Raw genomic sequence first — 17,765 nt, forward strand, 5'->3', positions numbered from 1 at the left:
AGTTGAGACCATGAGTGAAGGGACATCATGACTACTAGTTTTGCACATTTCACTGGCATCCACTGAACTCCATTTTGGTATGAGGTGGTCCCCGAGAGCCAGGAACTGAAGGAAGAGAGCATGTGAGGAATAAGGTGCCATAGGGAAGTTGAGGTAGGGCTTGAATGGCATGCTAGAACCCCAAGTTTTCTTGAAATGACCTCTGTGCTGACTCATTGTACTTTCTAGGGCAGTTTACCAACACACTGATAAAATTACCATTAACCTCTTTTTTTTTTTTTAGTGTTAAAATGCAGTACAACCTAGAATCTTTTTATGTATAACATAATCTATTTTCCTGTATATATTATGTGATCAGATTAAAGTTTTTTTCTTTTATGGTCAGTGTAATATATAGAGGGGTTACAGTTGGCATTTGTCAGGTAGTAGGTGCATTACTTCTCACGCATTGATACCCCTTCTCATGTTTTTGTACCCTTTTCCCTCCCCTCGCCCCCTCCTGTGATCAGATTTTTATATGAAACATCTGTTAACTAAAATTCCATTCCTTTCATTGCAGGTCTCATTCATGTTATCCAATAGAGAAAAGAAATACTAGAATCCCTGCTCTTTCACCTGGTGACCATGAAATGACATTAAGGTCTTCAAATGGTTCTGAAAGCAAATTCACACTGAATGAAAAAGATGTTTGTGAGTATTTGAAAAACAAATTTATTGTGACTAATGTGGGGGGGGTTCTTTTCTTTTTTTGCAGGGGGATTGGGGTCAGTTGTGGGGCTTAAACTCAGGACCTGGGTGCTGTCCCTAAGCTCTTGAGCTCAGTCTAGTGCTGTACCACTTCCAGCCACAGTATGTACCACTTCTGGTTTTCTTCAAGTTAACTGGAGATAAGAGTCTCATCCCTGGGCTGGCTTTCAACCTTGATCCTCAGATCTCGGCCTCCTGAGTAGCTAGGATTGCAGGTGTGAGCCATCCGCGCCCAACTTGGTTGTAGTTTTTTTTTTTTAGGAAGCAAGATCTCTCTTTATAGCCTCAGCTGGCCTTGAATTTACAGTCCTTCTCCCTCAGTGGCCTGAGTGTTATGTGTTTTAGTGTGTTAAATAATCCCATATGTCATAGTTTTAAGTTGCTACACTGTGATGTCATTAGTCACCTGAAAGAAGAATCACGTACTTGGGAGTCCCTAGTTCTTTCTGGTCACTCTGGCGCCTGAGCTCTCCTCTCCTGCCCATGTCAGCTACTTCTTATCTTCCACAGCTTTCATTAAAGCATCTCAGTGCATCCTTCTCTGTCCCTGAGTAGCTGTCTGTTGCCTTTTTAGTATAGGTAAGCCTTCAGTGACTCATGCTGTAGATTCTGGAGAGCCCTAAGCATTATACATAAATCTAGAGTATAGTATTTCTCAATCAACGTTACTACAATCAAATTTTAAAAACTTACTTTTCAATTGTAAGATGGGCTTATTTATGACAGTTTACTCTCTCATCTTTCATAGTTAACACATCTAGCCCTGGGTTCGATTCCTCAGTACCACATACACAGAAAATTCCAGAAGTGGTGCTGTGCTGTCCCATGGCTCAAGTGGTAGAGTGCTAGCCTTGAGAAAGCCCAAAGACAGAGCCCAGGATCTCTGAATTCAAGCCCCAGGACTGGCACAAAAAATATAAAAGAAAAAGAAAAAAATACATTATGGACTTACAATGGACTTAATATATTCGTTTCATTTTTCAATAATAGTTTTGAGAAATTGCTTTTAATTTTTTATTATTTTTGATTCAGATAGAAGTTAAAAAGTATTAATGAAAGTATAATGTGAAAAATCATTACTTACTAAAACTTTTTGTTTCCTTGTTCTTTTTAAGACTTCATTCCAGATACTCCGGAGATACTGAGTTTTTCTGCTGATTTTCCAACCTCTACACTGTTCTTGGAGTGGAATGATAAGGGTTCTGATTTTCCATATCACATGAATATCATCTGGGAAATTAAAATTCTACGCACCGAGCGTAAGGAGCTAGTAAAATTAGTAAGTTTGCACAAAAATAAGATGTGTTCCTCTTTATGACATGAAGAAATAAAACAGTCATAACATATTTTGTGTTGTTTTTTGATGCAACTGAACTTTGAACTCAGCTTCTTACTTCTAGTCCAGTGTTCTGTCACTTGAACTACCATTTCCATCCTGCCCTTTGCTGGTTAAACATTGAGATTGAGTCTAGCAGGTTTTATTGCCTAAGCTGGCCTCAAAGGACAATTTAGCCTCTTAAGTATCTAGGGTAATAGGAATGAGCCATTTATAGTAGGCTTAAAAACAGTTTCAAGGTGGTATCAAAGGAGTTTTGAGTTAAAAACCAGGAGTTAGAACCATATACAGTGACTCCAAAGTCATTTGTGTAACAACTAAAGGAAATTAAGGGCATAAAAGTTCCTGGTTGTACTACTTAAACACAGTAAATGTTACTTGTGTACTCCAGGCTAGTATTTTTTGGCATGAATGTCTTTACCAATTGAAGTATACTTTTCATTTTATGTATCTTTTTCTAATATTGTACATAAAATTACTTATATCTAGCTATTGTTTTTTTTTTTTTTTGTAGGTCATGAGGCTTGAACTCAGTCTGGGTGCTGTCCCTGAACTATTCAGCTCAAGGCTACCACCCTACCCCTGGGCTTTAGGCGCTGTCCCTGAGCTCTTCAGCTTAGGGTTACCACCCTATCCCTACCCTTGAGCAAAGCCCCAATTCCTGTTTTCTAGAGGTTAATTGGAGATAAGAGTCTCAGGTCCTTTGGTGCCTGAGCTGGCTTTGAACCTTGAACGCAGATCTCAGCCTCCTGAGTAGATAGGATTACAGGCGTGAGCCACTACACCCAGCTCAGACATCTAAATTTTTATCCTTTTTTGTTTTGCCTTTTGCTCTGTTGTCTGAGAAACTTTTCCTAAGTGATGTCTTATGGTACTGCTATTGAATTTCCATTTATATACATATAGCAGTACTGTATGATAAATTACATAAATGTACATACACTATATAGAAACATACACACATGCATGTGCAAATTTATGTGTGTGTATGTATGTGTGTGTTTAATGGGGTAGAACTCAGAGCTACTCGATCTTGCTTGTCCCTTTCTCCTGATAGCTGGCACTCTACCACCGGATCCACACCACAGTTCTGGCTTTTGGCTGGTTAATTGGAGATAAGATGCTTAAGGATTTGTCTTTCCTAGCTGGTTTTGAATTGAAATTCCAAGTAGTTAGGGTCAACAATGTTTTTAAAATCCTAATATTTTTCTTATTTCTGATGGTATAAGAAACTTAACTTTTCTCTTTTTCTCTTTCTTCATCGTAACCTTTTCTGTTTATTATGGGTTTTGGCTTCCTTACTAGGTATTTTCTATATTTTCTCTCCTCCTGATCAGTGCTCATATTTAAGAGAGATGCTTCCAGGTGAATTATTAATGCTGTTGCATCTCCCTGGGCTTTTTGTTCTTATACAACTCTGGCTTTTAAAACAATGTCATGTCTTGTTTTTGAGTATTACAAAAATAAAACAGTTTAAACAGCACTTGTTTAATCTATTGCTTTTTAGCTGTAACTCACAGCCTTAATAGATTTTTAAGTTATAACATTTGAGATTAATATTCTATAGTACCATAAATTACATTTAAAATCAGATTCAATTTTTTTTTTTGGTCAGTTGTAGGGCTTGTACTCTGGGCCTGGGCACTGTCCCTGAGCTCTTCAAGGCTTCCGTCCTACCCCTTGAGCCACAGCACCACTTCCATTTTTCTAGTGGCTAATTGGAGATAAGAGCTTCACTGTCTTTAGTGCCTGAGATGGCTTTGAACTGCAATCCTCACATCTCAGCCTCCTGAGTAGGTAGGATTACTGGCGTGAGCTGCTGGAGCCCAGCTTAAATATTTTTTTTTATTTATGAGTAAGCAGATTATTTAAGCAATGGTATATTTTCTTTAAGGTATTATATTGAGTGTTTGGATGATTGTTATCATCTTGTACAGTAATATATACCAAGGCCTTGTGCTGAGAAATGACCATAATTCACAGTGATAATTGTTACTCTGACCTTTCCTTTATAAAGAACTGAAGTAGTTTTAGCAAAGACTGAACTGTTTACATGATAATTACATTCAGTCTCTCGTGGTTCTTTGTTATCCTAAACAAATTCACTACTTGAAAATAGAACTTTGTGTTTATTTTTAGGAGACATACAACACAACTGTGAATGGCGAAGATTCAGTTCATCAGTGGAGTTGGGTTTCAGACATGCCTTTGGAGTGTACTGTGCATTATGTGTCCATTCGGTGCTACATCGACTACCTTTATTTCTCTGGTCATAAAGAGTGGAGTAACTGGAGCAAAATGAAGAAGATTCCTTGTAAGCTACTATTTAAAGATCTTTTGTTTTAAATGAATTAGATTGCTGAATAAATTTGTTTATACTTTCAATTCTCTGAATCCCAGTGGCTCCATGAGGATCTCCTTGAAAGATTCTAGGCTTACCAACCCATGAGTTTGGATTAGAGAAGTTTGATCGGCTTTAGAAATCTATAGTTACAAAGAACTTCCTGGTGATTAGATAGACATCTAGTTTTGAAAATCACCAGAAGGGGCCCGGGGTTTGGACTAGTGGTAGTGTGCCTGCCTAGCAAGCATGAAGACTGGTTTAATTCCTCGGTACCACAGACCTGGAAAAAGCCAGAAATGGTGCTGTGGCTGAGGTGGTAGAGCTCTAGCCTTGGAAAAGCCCAAGGACAGCACTTAGATCCTGAGCTCAAGAACCTGAACTGGCAAAAAGAAAAAAAAATCACCAGAATAGTCATTGAAAAAGATAATTGCAATCTGTGAATTTGGCTTCATAAGAAAAAGGGAAAAGGGTGTTAAAACTCTGAAGAGATTGAAGGAAAATTTGAGACTGAGAAATGGAGCCCACTATACCTGTTAGTTTAGGTAGCCTGAGACAGGACATGAATGACAAAGTGGGTGGGGAAGAAAAATTTTAGCATAAGCTTGAGTAGCAGGGTACTAGGCCCCACAGGAAGTTGGAAATGACAGTTTGGAATCTAGGTAAATTGGTCTATCTGTTTATTCCCATTTGGAAATCATTAATCTACATGTGATATGAAATGCTTAAATTCTTTTTTTTTGCCAGTCCTGGGGGCTTGTATTTAGGGCCTGAGCACTGTCCTTGGGCTTTCTCAAGGTTAGAGCTCTACCACTTGAGCCACAGCACCACTTCTGGCTTTTTCTATGTATGTGGTACAGAGGAATCTAACCCATCTTTGTGCATGCTAGGCATGTACTCTACCACTAGGCCAAACTCCTGGCCCCTGAAATGCTTAAATTCCGAAGGTTAAAATAACTTACAGAAAGGATATGGGGACGAAGGACACATCTCTTAGATGCTCCTGTGTCTAAGGGTATGACTGAAGCAAGCTACTGACCCAAGCACTAAGAGTAATTCAGTAAATACAGTGTTAGGGAATCCGGTGAGGACAATGTTTTAGAAGGAGGACTTCGATCAACCTATGGGGATGCTGTGAAGATTAAAGACAGGTATCACTGAGAAGTGACTATTGGATTGAGCTTGAGGTCAGTGAGCCATTTCTATGGAATGATAGGATTAATAAAGTTGGCAGGGGAGTGATGGGTGAAAAGAGAGAACAGAGGTAATTCAGAAGATCATTTGTTGTGGAGTTGGGAACTTACGGCTTTAGGGTTGAGATTCAACGCGCATTGCTCGAGTGTGTAGAATACTTGAGCAGACATTTAGGCTAATGGAAAATATAAAATTGGCCCTAAATGCGAATAATTTCTAAGGGATTTTAAATGGGGATTTATTTAATAAGAGACTTATTTGCTGTATGTTTTTACCTGTGCATACAAACCCCCTGATTTGAACCTTAAGAGTTGTTTTGGTTCTTTGAGACAGTGCTTCAGTATGTAGCTCAGAGTAGTCTCAAACTTGAAGTCCTCCACCTCTGGAATGCTATAATTACAGGTGTGTTTACCACCATGCCCAGATAAACATTAGATTTCTTTTTTTTTATTGTAATTAGTAAAAGGGTTACATGATATTTGCCAGATAGAAGGTGCATTAATTCACATACATTGATACCCTTTCACATGTCTTGGTACCCGTTTCCCTCCCCCCCCACACCCCCCACCCGTCTTGGTTTTCCCCCCTTCCCTATCAAATTTCAAATATCCAAATACAAATAAATTCAATATATCAGATAACAAAGTGAGATACTATACCAATATGAGATAACCAAGGGACAGCAAAGGAGATGAGAGACAACATAGTACATTAAGATTTCTTAAACATTGATGTGTGATCTTAGATTTTGGCCTGTGATCCACTTCCATCCCACACACTTACATAAAACAGCATATCATTTTTACTTTCATTTTAGCATGTGACTTATAAAACATACTTTATATTTGTGCCAATATTATTTCCCAAACACTTAACAGTATGTTTTGCACAAACTGGGCTATGTTTAACATTATCTTTAGGAAAAAAAAGTGTTTTACTATGGAGACTATTTAACATAAAACTGTTTCTAAGTATGATTTCTTCCTCTTCCCCCCCCCCACAGGGTCTCCTCATTTTCAGACCAACGTTTTTCCTCAAGACAAAGTGGTACTTGTAGGCTCAGACATAACGTTTTGTTGTATAAGTTATAGCAAAGTGCAGTTAGCACAGATCAGCAGCACCGCCTGCCCTCTTATCCATCTTGATGGGGAAAACGTTGCAATCAAGATCCGTAATATTTCTGTTTCTGAAAATAGTGGAACAAATGTGATCTTCACAACAGAAGATAATGTGTATGGAACAGTTATTTTTGTAGGATGTAAGTATGTAATCTTAAAAAGAGACAGAGCCTCTGACAGGCTAAATTCTTTTTCTGCAAGGTGTTTCTCTTTCTGTTTGTTTATTGATGTGATAATACAAAGACCTTGGAATTCTTTGAGGGTTTCAAAATTTTTCTCTGATGCATTGTTGGATTTCAAGGGAAAGATTATAAATTTTACAAAATCGTATTTTCTTTTTCTTTTGTAACGGAATTTTCACAGGTGATTTACACTTTCTCACAGTTGACTCTAGGATTGAAGATGAGTCAGTGATGAACGGTGAGATTGCATATAACGGGGCCTTCAGAAGTGGCCCTCCAATAAAGATAGAAATATATGTTGCTTCTATTTCTGTTATTTTGGATCACGTTCTAATCTATCATACTACTAGAATAAACCTTTTAACTTCATAGTTCTGCCTTCATTTGTAACATTTTAAGCCTAGTGTTCAATATTTGTCAACTCAGAGCAGCTGTAGCATTTCTCTAGAAACTTTTCATGAGAATTAGGGATTAAGACTATGGCTTGCTTTCCATTATGAATATCTTGTTAGCTCATCATTGAAAAGTATTTTAGAAGCAGGGCATGCATCCAAACACACACACACACACACACACACACACACTCGCACACAACTGGTTAAACATGACTATACGTAATTTCTATATTTTAAAAAATCAATTTTTTCTTTCTCTAGTTCTGTCCAAACAAAGCCAAACTTGTTTTTTCTTTTTCTAGTCCTACCCAAACTTGTAATATGACTGATTCTTTTCATATGTTTGGTACTTTTTTTTCAAACATAGAGTGTAGATAATAAATAATACTTTTGCCTGTAGACTTTTCTGACTTACTGACTCAGTTGTCTCTGAGAGACTTAGTAAACTGAAGTAGGACTTTAAGGAGAAATGATAGTTGGCTTCTCAAGTTACTCTTGGGTTTTTGTTGTTGTTGTTTTGCCAGTCTTGGGGTTTGAACTCTTATCACTTGAGCCACAACACCACTTCTGCCTTTTTCTGATTAGTTTATTGTAGATAAGAGTCTCAGGGTCTTTCCTGCCCAGGCTGGCTTTGAACTGCAACCTCAGATCTCAGCCTGTAGGGAGCAAGAGTGGAATCAAACTGTACTTTGATTTGCATCAGATAATTGCTTGATTGTCTCATTGTTTTTTGGCCTTCTCCTGTTCAACTGATCTGAGATTTACCATATGAATGTAACCCCCAACAGTTCCCTGATTAACCATCTGGATGTAACACCTGGGAGTGCCCTGGTCTCAAGAAGGGATATAAACTTTGAGTTGAGAATAAACGGGGCGCTGCAGTTTTTGCCTGGGCTGCAGACCTCCCGGACCCGATGTGTTTGTCTCTCTTCTAATTTTTCCAGTCCCTGCCCCCTATTTCAGGAACCCCAATTTGCTGCCGGTAGGCCCCGGCATCAGCCTATTGAGTAGCTATGATTGTAGGCATTAGCCTCTCGTGCCCAACTCTCTTTGCAGTTTCTAAATGAGCCCACAGTTACTTTTCAAGATATTTTAGCCCATCATTTCTAGCATAATATAAACTCTTGGTGGGCGTGGTGGCTCACATCTGTAATCCTAGCTACTCAGGAGGCTGAGATCTGAGGATTGTGGTTAAAAGCCAGCCTGGGCACTAAAACTTCCGGGAGACTCTATCTCCAATTATGTGGCTCAAGGGGTAGGGCATTGGCCTTGAGCTGAATTGCTCAGGGGCAATGCCCAGGCCCAGAGTTCAAGTTCCATGACCAGCAACAAATTATATATATATAAACTCCAGCAAAAATAACTGTGGAAGGGATGCTAATTCTTATATTTTTCAAAGGTAAAGTAATAAGTGATATATATAAATTTTGGGTTTTTTTTTTTTTTTTTTGCTAGTCCTGGGCTTAAGCTCAGGGCCTGAGCACTGTCCTTGGATTTTCTCAAGGCTAGAACTCGCCTCAGCACCACTCCTGGCTTTTTTCTATGAATGTGGTACCAATAAATTGAACCTGGGTCTTCGTGCATGCTAGGCAAGCACTCTACCACCAGGCCAAACTCCCAGTCCTATAAATTATTTTTTAATGAAATGGAATAAAGCTATTAACATTTTATAATATTGCATTTATATGATTACACACATTTTAACATGTAATTATTTTTTTCCTTTTTTATATTAGACCCACCTGATATTCCACAGGAAATGAATTGTGAGACACATGATTTAAAAACGATAGTATGTACTTGGAACCCAGGGAGACCAACAGGATTAGTTGGCCCACGAAATACAAATTATACTTTATTTGAAAGGTAATGCTTACCATGAAAGAAGGTCAAATGGCAAGTACTTTGGAAGGACATTTAAGTGACATAAGGAAATGTTTTGATTTGTTCTTATTATAAGACACATTGCTTAACATAGAAAATGGTATAATATATATGGCCGCTAAATGAAAGGACCTCCAGGGAATAGAAACAAAAGCCATATAATGAGTGATTGTTGTCCTTAATGTACTATGTTATCTCTCATCTCTTTTGCTGTCCCTTGGTTATCTCATATTGTTAGAGTATTTCACCTGGTTATCTGATATGTTGTATATATGCCTATTTGGTTAGTATTTGGTTAGTATTTGGTTATTTGAAGTCAGATAGGGAAGGAACGAAAACAAGATGAAGGGCGGGGGTTGGGGGAGAGAAATGGGAACCAAGACATGAGAAAGGGAAAGGGTATCAATGTATGTGAAGTAATGCACCTTCTAACTGGTGAATATAGTGTAACCCTTCTATTAATTACAATAAAAATATATTGAAAAAAAGAAAATGATACAATCTTTAAAAACTGAAGCTTTATCAGACTCAACTTCATGTCTCTTCTTTAAAAAGGTTAGACAATGGAACCTTCACATGTGAAAGTCTTATTTATGAGTGGTGGTTTATAGCTAATTTTTTATATTCTATACATTTCCTCATCTGAATACATAATAATTAGAAATTAAAATTTTATAGCAATTTATTAGAGTGCTGAGTAAATAAGTCAGGTGATAGGCCTATGGGTTCAGTCTCCAATGTAAAAGGAAGGAAGGAAGGAAGGAGGGATCTTGAGGGAGAAAAGGAAGAGGAGAAATTTTGTCCATTTTTCTACAAACTCTTGATATTTGAAACTAATTTTTCTTTCAATTCATAGCTTTTCAAGGAAATATGTTACATTTAAAAGAGCTGAAACATTTACAAATGAAAGCTATCTGTTGTTCTTTCAAATTCTTCCAAATCAAGAAATTTACAATTTTACTCTGAGTGCTCAAAATCCTCTGGGAAAATCAGAATCAGCAAAATTAGTCAATATAACGGAAAGAGGTAAGCAGCCAATGTCTTAATAATTTTTCAAGTTGTGATGTACTTTAGAAGTCATGAAAAATGCTTTTACAGATGCATTAACTCTGCTAGATCCAGCAACACACTGAGAGATCAATGACACAAAAACTTTGTGTAAGACTTACAGTTGGGGGATGGGGAATAAAGGGCTTAAACCAAGTGCACCCCGGCAAATGAGTTGTAGATGAACCTGTTGTATTATTTATAGTATTGTCACTTTTATTCATTATTAACTTCCTGCTGTCTTTACTTCTCGATTTGTCACAGAATCAAAATGTAGTTGAGTGGCAGTACTTAAAATTCTCTGCCCTCTGACATGCTTGCTTTATTCAAATGATTCTCTCTTGTCACTCAAATTCTCATATGCGTAGTCAGCGGTGTAATGTGCATTTTCTTTACCTTCTTGCCAACCCTCCAACATGAAAACATTTTTTTTGCATCCTTTTTGCCAATTTTAGTCTGACTCTTCTTTTGAAGCCCACCTTTAGTTCTAGCTCCGCTGTCAGACTTCTTTGACCTTATTGCATTGATTTATTTTTTTGTCAGTCCTGAGGCTTGAACTTGGGGCCTTGGCATTGGCCTTAGGCTTTCTCAAGGCTAGTACTCTACCATTTGAGCCATAGCATCACTTCCGGCCTTTTCTGTGTATGTGGTACTGAGGAATCAAACCCAGGGCTTCATGCATGCCAGGCAAGCACTCTACCACTAGGCCATCCTCCTGGCCTGACATTAAAATTTTTGTGACAATAGATATGATTCTATGCATCGAGAGCCTAGTATAGATGCTTCTACTAATTCTCATATTCACTCTCCGCTTTGTCATTTTCCATATATGGCAGAAGTTCTTTGAAGGATACTGTGATATAACTGTGCTTTGGACTTCTAACAGATGAAGAACCTTCATTGTGATTGATTCTTTAAAAATGTTGAAATGGGGCTAGGGTGTAGCTCAGTGGTAAAACACTTGCCTTGCCCAGTACCAAAAAAAGACAAAACAAGAAATGTTGGCATGTCAGTAGAAAAAGTGAACGTTTATGGATTTTATATTTTTGTTCCCTGACAAAATGATATCTCAACTTTTTTTTTTTTTTCCATGCTGGTACTAGGGCTTGAACGCAGGTCCTTTGCTCAAGCCTGGCATTCTACCACATGAACCATAGCTCTACTTCTGGCTTTTTGGTGTTTATTTGGGTTTTTTTTATTGTTGTTGTTTGGTTTTTTGCCAGTCCTGGGCTTGAGCTCAGGGCCTTGGCACTGACCTTTGGCTTTCTCAAGGCTAGTGCTCTACTACTTGAGCCACAGCACCATTTCCGGCTTTTTTCTATGTATGTGGTACCAAGGAATCGAACCTGGGCCTTTGTGCATTCTAGGCAAGCAAATCATCCTACCACTAACTAGGCTAAACTCCTGCCTGGTCTTTGCTGTTCATTTGGAGATAAGAGTTTTAGACTTCCTTTCTGGGTTAGCTTGAAACCATGATTCCCAGCCCAGCTACCTGAGTAGCTAGGATTACAGGTGTCTGGCTCTTCTTGAAGTAAAAAAAAAAAAAAAAATTGTATTATGAGATTGTGTCTCATCTTTAAATATATATTTAAAAGAATTAAACTTTTAATTCTACTTACAGTTTCTCCCTATCCCCCTACTTCATTGAAAATTAAGGACATTGATTCAACAGCTGTTGCACTTTCTTGGCATTTACCAGGCAGTTTTGCACAGATTAATCTTTTATGTCAAATTGAAATTAATAAAGGTAATTCGAAACAAAAATTGGTAAGTGACAGTTTTCTATAAAGCATATTTGGGGGTGTTTTTTGACTAGAACATTTAGTTCTCAAAAATTACAAGGTAAAATTTTATGAGTAAGACTCACAAATGATTAATTGTGGAGATTTACTAAGAATAAAAAAGGACATCATTCTAATAGCATTACATTAAACATTTGAAGATAATTGTAATAATGGAGATTTTTGAGCATAAGTTTAGATGTTCCCTAGTATTTAAAAATAGTACCTGGTATGTGGCTATTGCTTAATAAATTTGTGAAGGAAGAATAGCTTTTAACACCAGATAATGCACTAATTGCACCAGAATAATACTGATTTTTTTTAAATGACAGAAAAACAGTGGAACAAGTTTTAATAGGTAACTGTAAGTCAAAATATGACTTTGGGACCTATTCTAAATATATAGGTTGACTTGTAATGTGATAATACCATGCATAAATATTCATTTGGAAATTTACTTATTCCTAAAAAATAAGTCAAAAATATAAAATATAATTTGTAAAATTTTTTTTGTAAGATCTGAGGTCTAGATAAGGTGACCCAGACCTGTTATCCCAGCTACTTGGGCCGTAGATATCAGAGGCTTGGGGATCAAAGCCAGCCTGTGAAGAAAATTAGTGAAATGCCATGTTACCCAGTAGGCTGGCACAGTGATATCATTTGTATCACAGCAGTGTGGGAAGCCACAGGTAGACCCCTGTAGGATGTCTCAGCCAGTCTTGTGCCCCAAAACATGAGATCTCATCTGGAAATTAAGTGAAATAAACAGGGCCAGAGATGTTGCTCAAGTGTGCCGAGTTGAGTAAGCATGTAGGCTCTTAGTTTAGACCCACTACTGCCAAAAACCGTATTAAAAAGCCAAGCAGAGAAGACCTCAGAGGCTTTGCTGAGACCCACAAATCTTTACATTTGTTCAGATTGTTTCATTTTAATGTTTTGTGTTTAAGTATTTGTGGACTACTTGTGTCTTTATCACCATGTTAAATGTTTTAAGTGATAATATGTTATTTCAATTGTTGTATACCTTTTTATGTTTTTCAAATAGCAGAATGTCACAATCAAAGGAGATGAAAGTGCTGATTATCTTGTTGATGTGAAGAAATTAAATCCATATACTAAATATTCTTTTCGAATTCGTTGTTGTACTGAATCTTTTTGGAAATGGAGCAAATGGAGTAATGAAAAACAACATTTAACCAAAGAAGCCAGTAAGTTAAATAAGTGTTCATAGCTAATTATTACTAATGGGGAAACTAGAAAATATCAGACCAAGAGGCACCCAAATCCAATCAAGATGACTTTGGGATGATTTTTAATCTACTTTTTGGGGGCCTTGGTAGGAGTTGAGAGCTTAACTTTTCTGCTGCTTCATTTTCTAAATGAAAGCCACTAAACATTTTCAGAGGATTCCAAATATCCTGGAGAAAATTTCAGGCACTGATATCTCAATTACTGGTATTGTCCACTTACATACATTATTCCTCTTTAAAGAGCTGACTTACGAATTTCCTTCCTAGCTCCTTCAAAGGGACCAGATATATGGAGAGAGTGGAGTTCTGATGGAAGAAATGTAGTAATCTATTGGAAGGTAAATATCTGATTTTTGTTTGTGTGTTTTTGTGGTTTGGTCAGTCATGGGCCTTGAACTCTGGGCCTAGGCGCTGCCCCTGAGCTCTCAGTTCAAGGCTAGCACTCGCCTCTTGAGCACTTCCAGTTTTCTGGTTGTTAATTGGAGATGAGAGTCTCGTGGACTTTTATGCCCCAGGCTTGCTTGGAGCACAATCCTCAGCTCTCTGCCCCCTGAGTAGCTAAGATTACAGACGTGAGACACTGGCACCCAGCTATATCCGACTTCCTTGGACATTTAAATAACTTCATTATGCTCAACATATATTGTGTGTAACATAAATATAGTAGTTTTGCCAATCAAAAAACCAAGACTTCCCACACTAGCCACATTTGTAGTATTGCTGAGGATCTTACCTGACTTATAGACTTCCAGTTCCTAATTACTCAATTCACTAGTCATTGTAATGAGGGTCTTCTGTTTCAGTTGTAAGCATACATTAACTTTGGGATGCTAATAGAGTTCTTGGGGGTTTATGAGTTCCCCCTCCCTCACTTTCATCAGAAAACCAGCCCCAGAACTACAAGGTAAATCTCAAGTTATTTACATTTTTCTTCTAAGAATGAACCCAAGTCTTACACAGTGCCATATTCTGAAAGATTCTGAAAAAAAAAAAAGGTGACACTAAAAATGTTTGTCAAAGTATTGTTTTAGTCCTAAAAAAATTGTGAACAACTCAAATTTGATTGAAGGAATCATCTAGTATACTGATAAAATGCTGCATAAAATACAGTCACTACGATCTGTCTGATTAGATTAGCATGAAAAAAATTACAGAATTTTATAGTTTGATGAGAACAAGGAATTTCCACTCCATAAGGCAGAGTTCAGACCAAGAGTTAAACTACTTAGTAACATAAAGTCATGGTGTATATATATATATATATATATGTATTTTTTTGTGGGTCATGGGTCTTGAACTTGGCCTAGGCGCTGTCCCTGAGCTCTTCAGCTCTAGGCTACCCTTACCCTTGAGCTAAGCCCCACTTCCAGTTTTCTAGAGTTTATTTGGAGGTGAATCTTAGGTCCTTTTGTGCCTGGGCTGGCTTTGAACCTTGATCCTCAGATCTCAGCCTCCTGAGTAGCTAGGATTACAGGCATGAGCCACTGTACCGGCATGATATAATTTTTTTACATAAGTAGTATTATATATATATATATATATAAACTCACATAGCATGATTAAAACGTCTTGACAACTATCTCACAAATTATTTTCAGTTTTTGTATTGTAATTTATAGAGGGGTTACAGTTACATTGGCCAGCTAGTAGGTGCATTACTTCTCACACCTTGATACCCCTTCTCATATTTTTGTCCCCATTTTCTTTCCCCCATTCCCTCCCAATCATCTTGTTTTCCCCCCTTCCCTTTCCTATTTCAAATAAACAAATGTATATACAATTTGCTAGGTAACAAAGTCAGAGACTGTAACAATATGAGATTAACCAAAGGGCAACAAAAGAGGAGAAACAATCACAGAAGATAAAGCTCTTGTTTCCATATCCTAGAGATCCTTTCATTTAGCCTCATCCTATATGGCCTTATGTATCTAGGTTTTGCGCTATTGTAGTCCTCTGCTAGGAGAGTCCTAGGTGTGTACTAATTATTACAAATGAGGAAAACCATTGAGCCTATGTGATAAAATTTTTTAAAAAGCCCCACACCTATGTCTAAACAACTTGAATGAGTATGGAAAAGGTAGATAATCAGGAGATTTTTGCTTTTTTTCTTTCAACTTTTTTCTATTTTTCTAATATTTTTAATATACATGGACGATTTTAAGACAATATGTGCTTTACGAATATACAATGCTGTAATTATTTATTCCATTTTGTTGGTTTGTAAGTAGATTAATGTTCTTAACCACATGATAGGCTTTTGTACTTAATGTTTTCTTTCTACTGTTAACTACTTAATGGCAAGTATGAATTTATTTCCATATCTTTTCCTGATCTACACACATTACAGTAGATTTTTAATTTATATTTCCTATGCTGACATTCTCTTTTTTTAATGTTACTTTGTTGTTTTGGACCAACATTCCAGTTTAGACTTCATGACCTTGTCTCTCATACTTAGGTTTGGCAAATTTTTAGTAGAATTTGTTTTTGTTTTTCCACAGCCTTTACCCACTAACCAAGCTAATGGAAAAATACTTTCTTATAATGTCTCCTGTTCATCCCATGAGGAAACACAGTTCCTTTCTGAGGTCCTTGATCCTCAACACAAGGCAGAACTACCACTCAATAAAAGGGACTGCATTGTCAGTGTGGTGGCAAAAAATTCTGCTGGCCCATCACCACCTTCCAAAATAAGTACTATTGAAATCCCAAATGGTGAGTACTTCATACAGCTTAGAATATGCATTAATTTAAAAAGAAATACAGAAGGGTTTACATTGAGCAAGATGCATTGTATTCGCAAATTGCTTTGATTAACAATTCTTTTGTACAACTACTTTGAGATAATAAAACAATAAAAAAATTAAAAGATAACCTACTATATAGAACAAGAACAGGAAGTTAATATAAAAACTGTTGACATTTCTTTTTTGTTGTTATGGGACTTGAACTCTCAGACTGGGCGCTGTCCCTGAGCTCTTCACCTCAAGACTAGAGCTCTACCACTTTGAGCCACAGTGCTACTTCCAAATTTCTTGTTCTTATAGAATGTAAACCATCTTCTCATCTTGCTCTTCTGCTGATATTTATAATCACATACATGGAATAGCAAGCAGATTGTTCATTACTTACTGAGAGGTCACAGGAGTTAGTATGGATGTGAAACACTTACACCAACAGATAAAATAATGGGTTCAGTTTGTTAAATAATGTTGGAAAGTTATAGTTGAGGACAGTACTCCAGTACTCTTAAGAAGAAATACTTTAACTGGGAATACTAACTTCAGATAGCTTCCCTAGACTAAGACAGTTTTTGTGAAGGTGGGCTGGTTTGCAAATTATCCAGTGGAGAGAAAAAGCACTAGTTTTAATTGGCAACATTTTTCAATAAATTCCTTTATTGATGAAAACATCTTCCTTAAAGTCTAAATTAAATCTTTAATATAGGCTTTGGGAAATTAATGGGGATGAAGTTTTAGAATTATTCTGTCCTTTAAATTTTACAGATTATCAATAACAGCTGCATTCTTTCTTAGCTTCTACAAGGACTTTTCAAAAATTTGTGCATAATACTCTTTCATTATGACATTTTCGTACATGCAATGTACTTTGGTAATATTTAGTGCCCATCCCCTCTTACCTGTGTTGGCCACTCTTTCCAACTACGCCTACTGAATAGCTGGGCGAGTCATGCATTTTAAATGGTCTTTTACACTTCTTCCAGTTAACTCCTCTTTTAGTCATTTCTCATCCTTGCCCCCTGCTGTCTTGCCCTGTGTGATAACAATTTGTTATAGAGAAAAAAGCAAATAAAAACGGGTCCTCTAGTTAGGGTCCTCTTTGTTTTCTTAACGCTTACTTAGAACAGGTTCTTCTTACTACTGAGCTGGTTCTTGGTTCTGTGCCAGGCAGCAGCCATAGTATAATTAGGAGGAGGGAATGAGGAGTGCACAGCAAGTTTCACAGGACACTAGCATAATCCAGGTGACAGTAAGAGGTAGCAGTACCAGATACAGCGAATATGTAGGCTGATGGCCATTAATATGGACCTGGCTAAGGGAAGATAGAGCCCTTAAGATAACCTGGTATTTAGGTCATTTATCCTCCTTGCCCTGTTAAGGACAGGCAGTAGTTCTTTGACTCAAAAACTGTAGTCCTTCCTGTTACAGTTCTATTTGAGAAGGTGGTTCTGATGGAGCCCAGGACACTTGTGCTGCTGGAGACTTCCTGAGTTGCAACTCTGCAGCATCAGTTCGATTTATGTTGTGGGTTTATAATCATATTCAGCCTCAAAGCTGTCTTATGTCCAAAGACTTCTTTATTCTAAGCCAAATTGTCTTCTGTTTAATTGTAGAAGCTCTGTTATTTCAAACCCTTTTCATGGTTATTTACTGAACCCTTCCGTGTAAATCAGGGAGAACTTACCTCTCCTCCTGTTCTTGTGGGCAATATCTATCTCTCTTTTGACCTCACCACGCTGACCCTACCTC

General features: G+C 37.3%; 1 protein-coding gene across 1 annotated transcript in view; it reads left to right on the plus strand.

Annotated features, from left to right (window-relative positions):
- The window catches only part of Lifr (LIF receptor subunit alpha), a 49,603-nt gene that overhangs the window by 16,111 nt on the left and 15,727 nt on the right, over nucleotides 1-17,765 (plus strand). The window contains exons 4-13 of the mRNA XM_090332026.1: nucleotides 560-690; nucleotides 1,863-2,026; nucleotides 4,223-4,397; nucleotides 6,622-6,876; nucleotides 9,050-9,179; nucleotides 10,054-10,223; nucleotides 11,866-12,011; nucleotides 13,071-13,233; nucleotides 13,543-13,613; nucleotides 15,777-15,990. Of these exons, the coding sequence (XP_090188152.1) occupies nucleotides 560-690; nucleotides 1,863-2,026; nucleotides 4,223-4,397; nucleotides 6,622-6,876; nucleotides 9,050-9,179; nucleotides 10,054-10,223; nucleotides 11,866-12,011; nucleotides 13,071-13,233; nucleotides 13,543-13,613; nucleotides 15,777-15,990 (1,619 nt within the window). The remainder of the gene's footprint in view (nucleotides 1-559; nucleotides 691-1,862; nucleotides 2,027-4,222; nucleotides 4,398-6,621; nucleotides 6,877-9,049; nucleotides 9,180-10,053; nucleotides 10,224-11,865; nucleotides 12,012-13,070; nucleotides 13,234-13,542; nucleotides 13,614-15,776; nucleotides 15,991-17,765) is intronic.

The sequence above is a fragment of the Megascapheus bottae genome, chromosome 4 (assembly GCF_031878675.1).
Source record: "Megascapheus bottae isolate mThoBot1 chromosome 4, mThoBot2.hap1, whole genome shotgun sequence".
In the NCBI taxonomy this organism is placed as follows: Eukaryota; Metazoa; Chordata; class Mammalia; order Rodentia; family Geomyidae; genus Megascapheus; species Megascapheus bottae.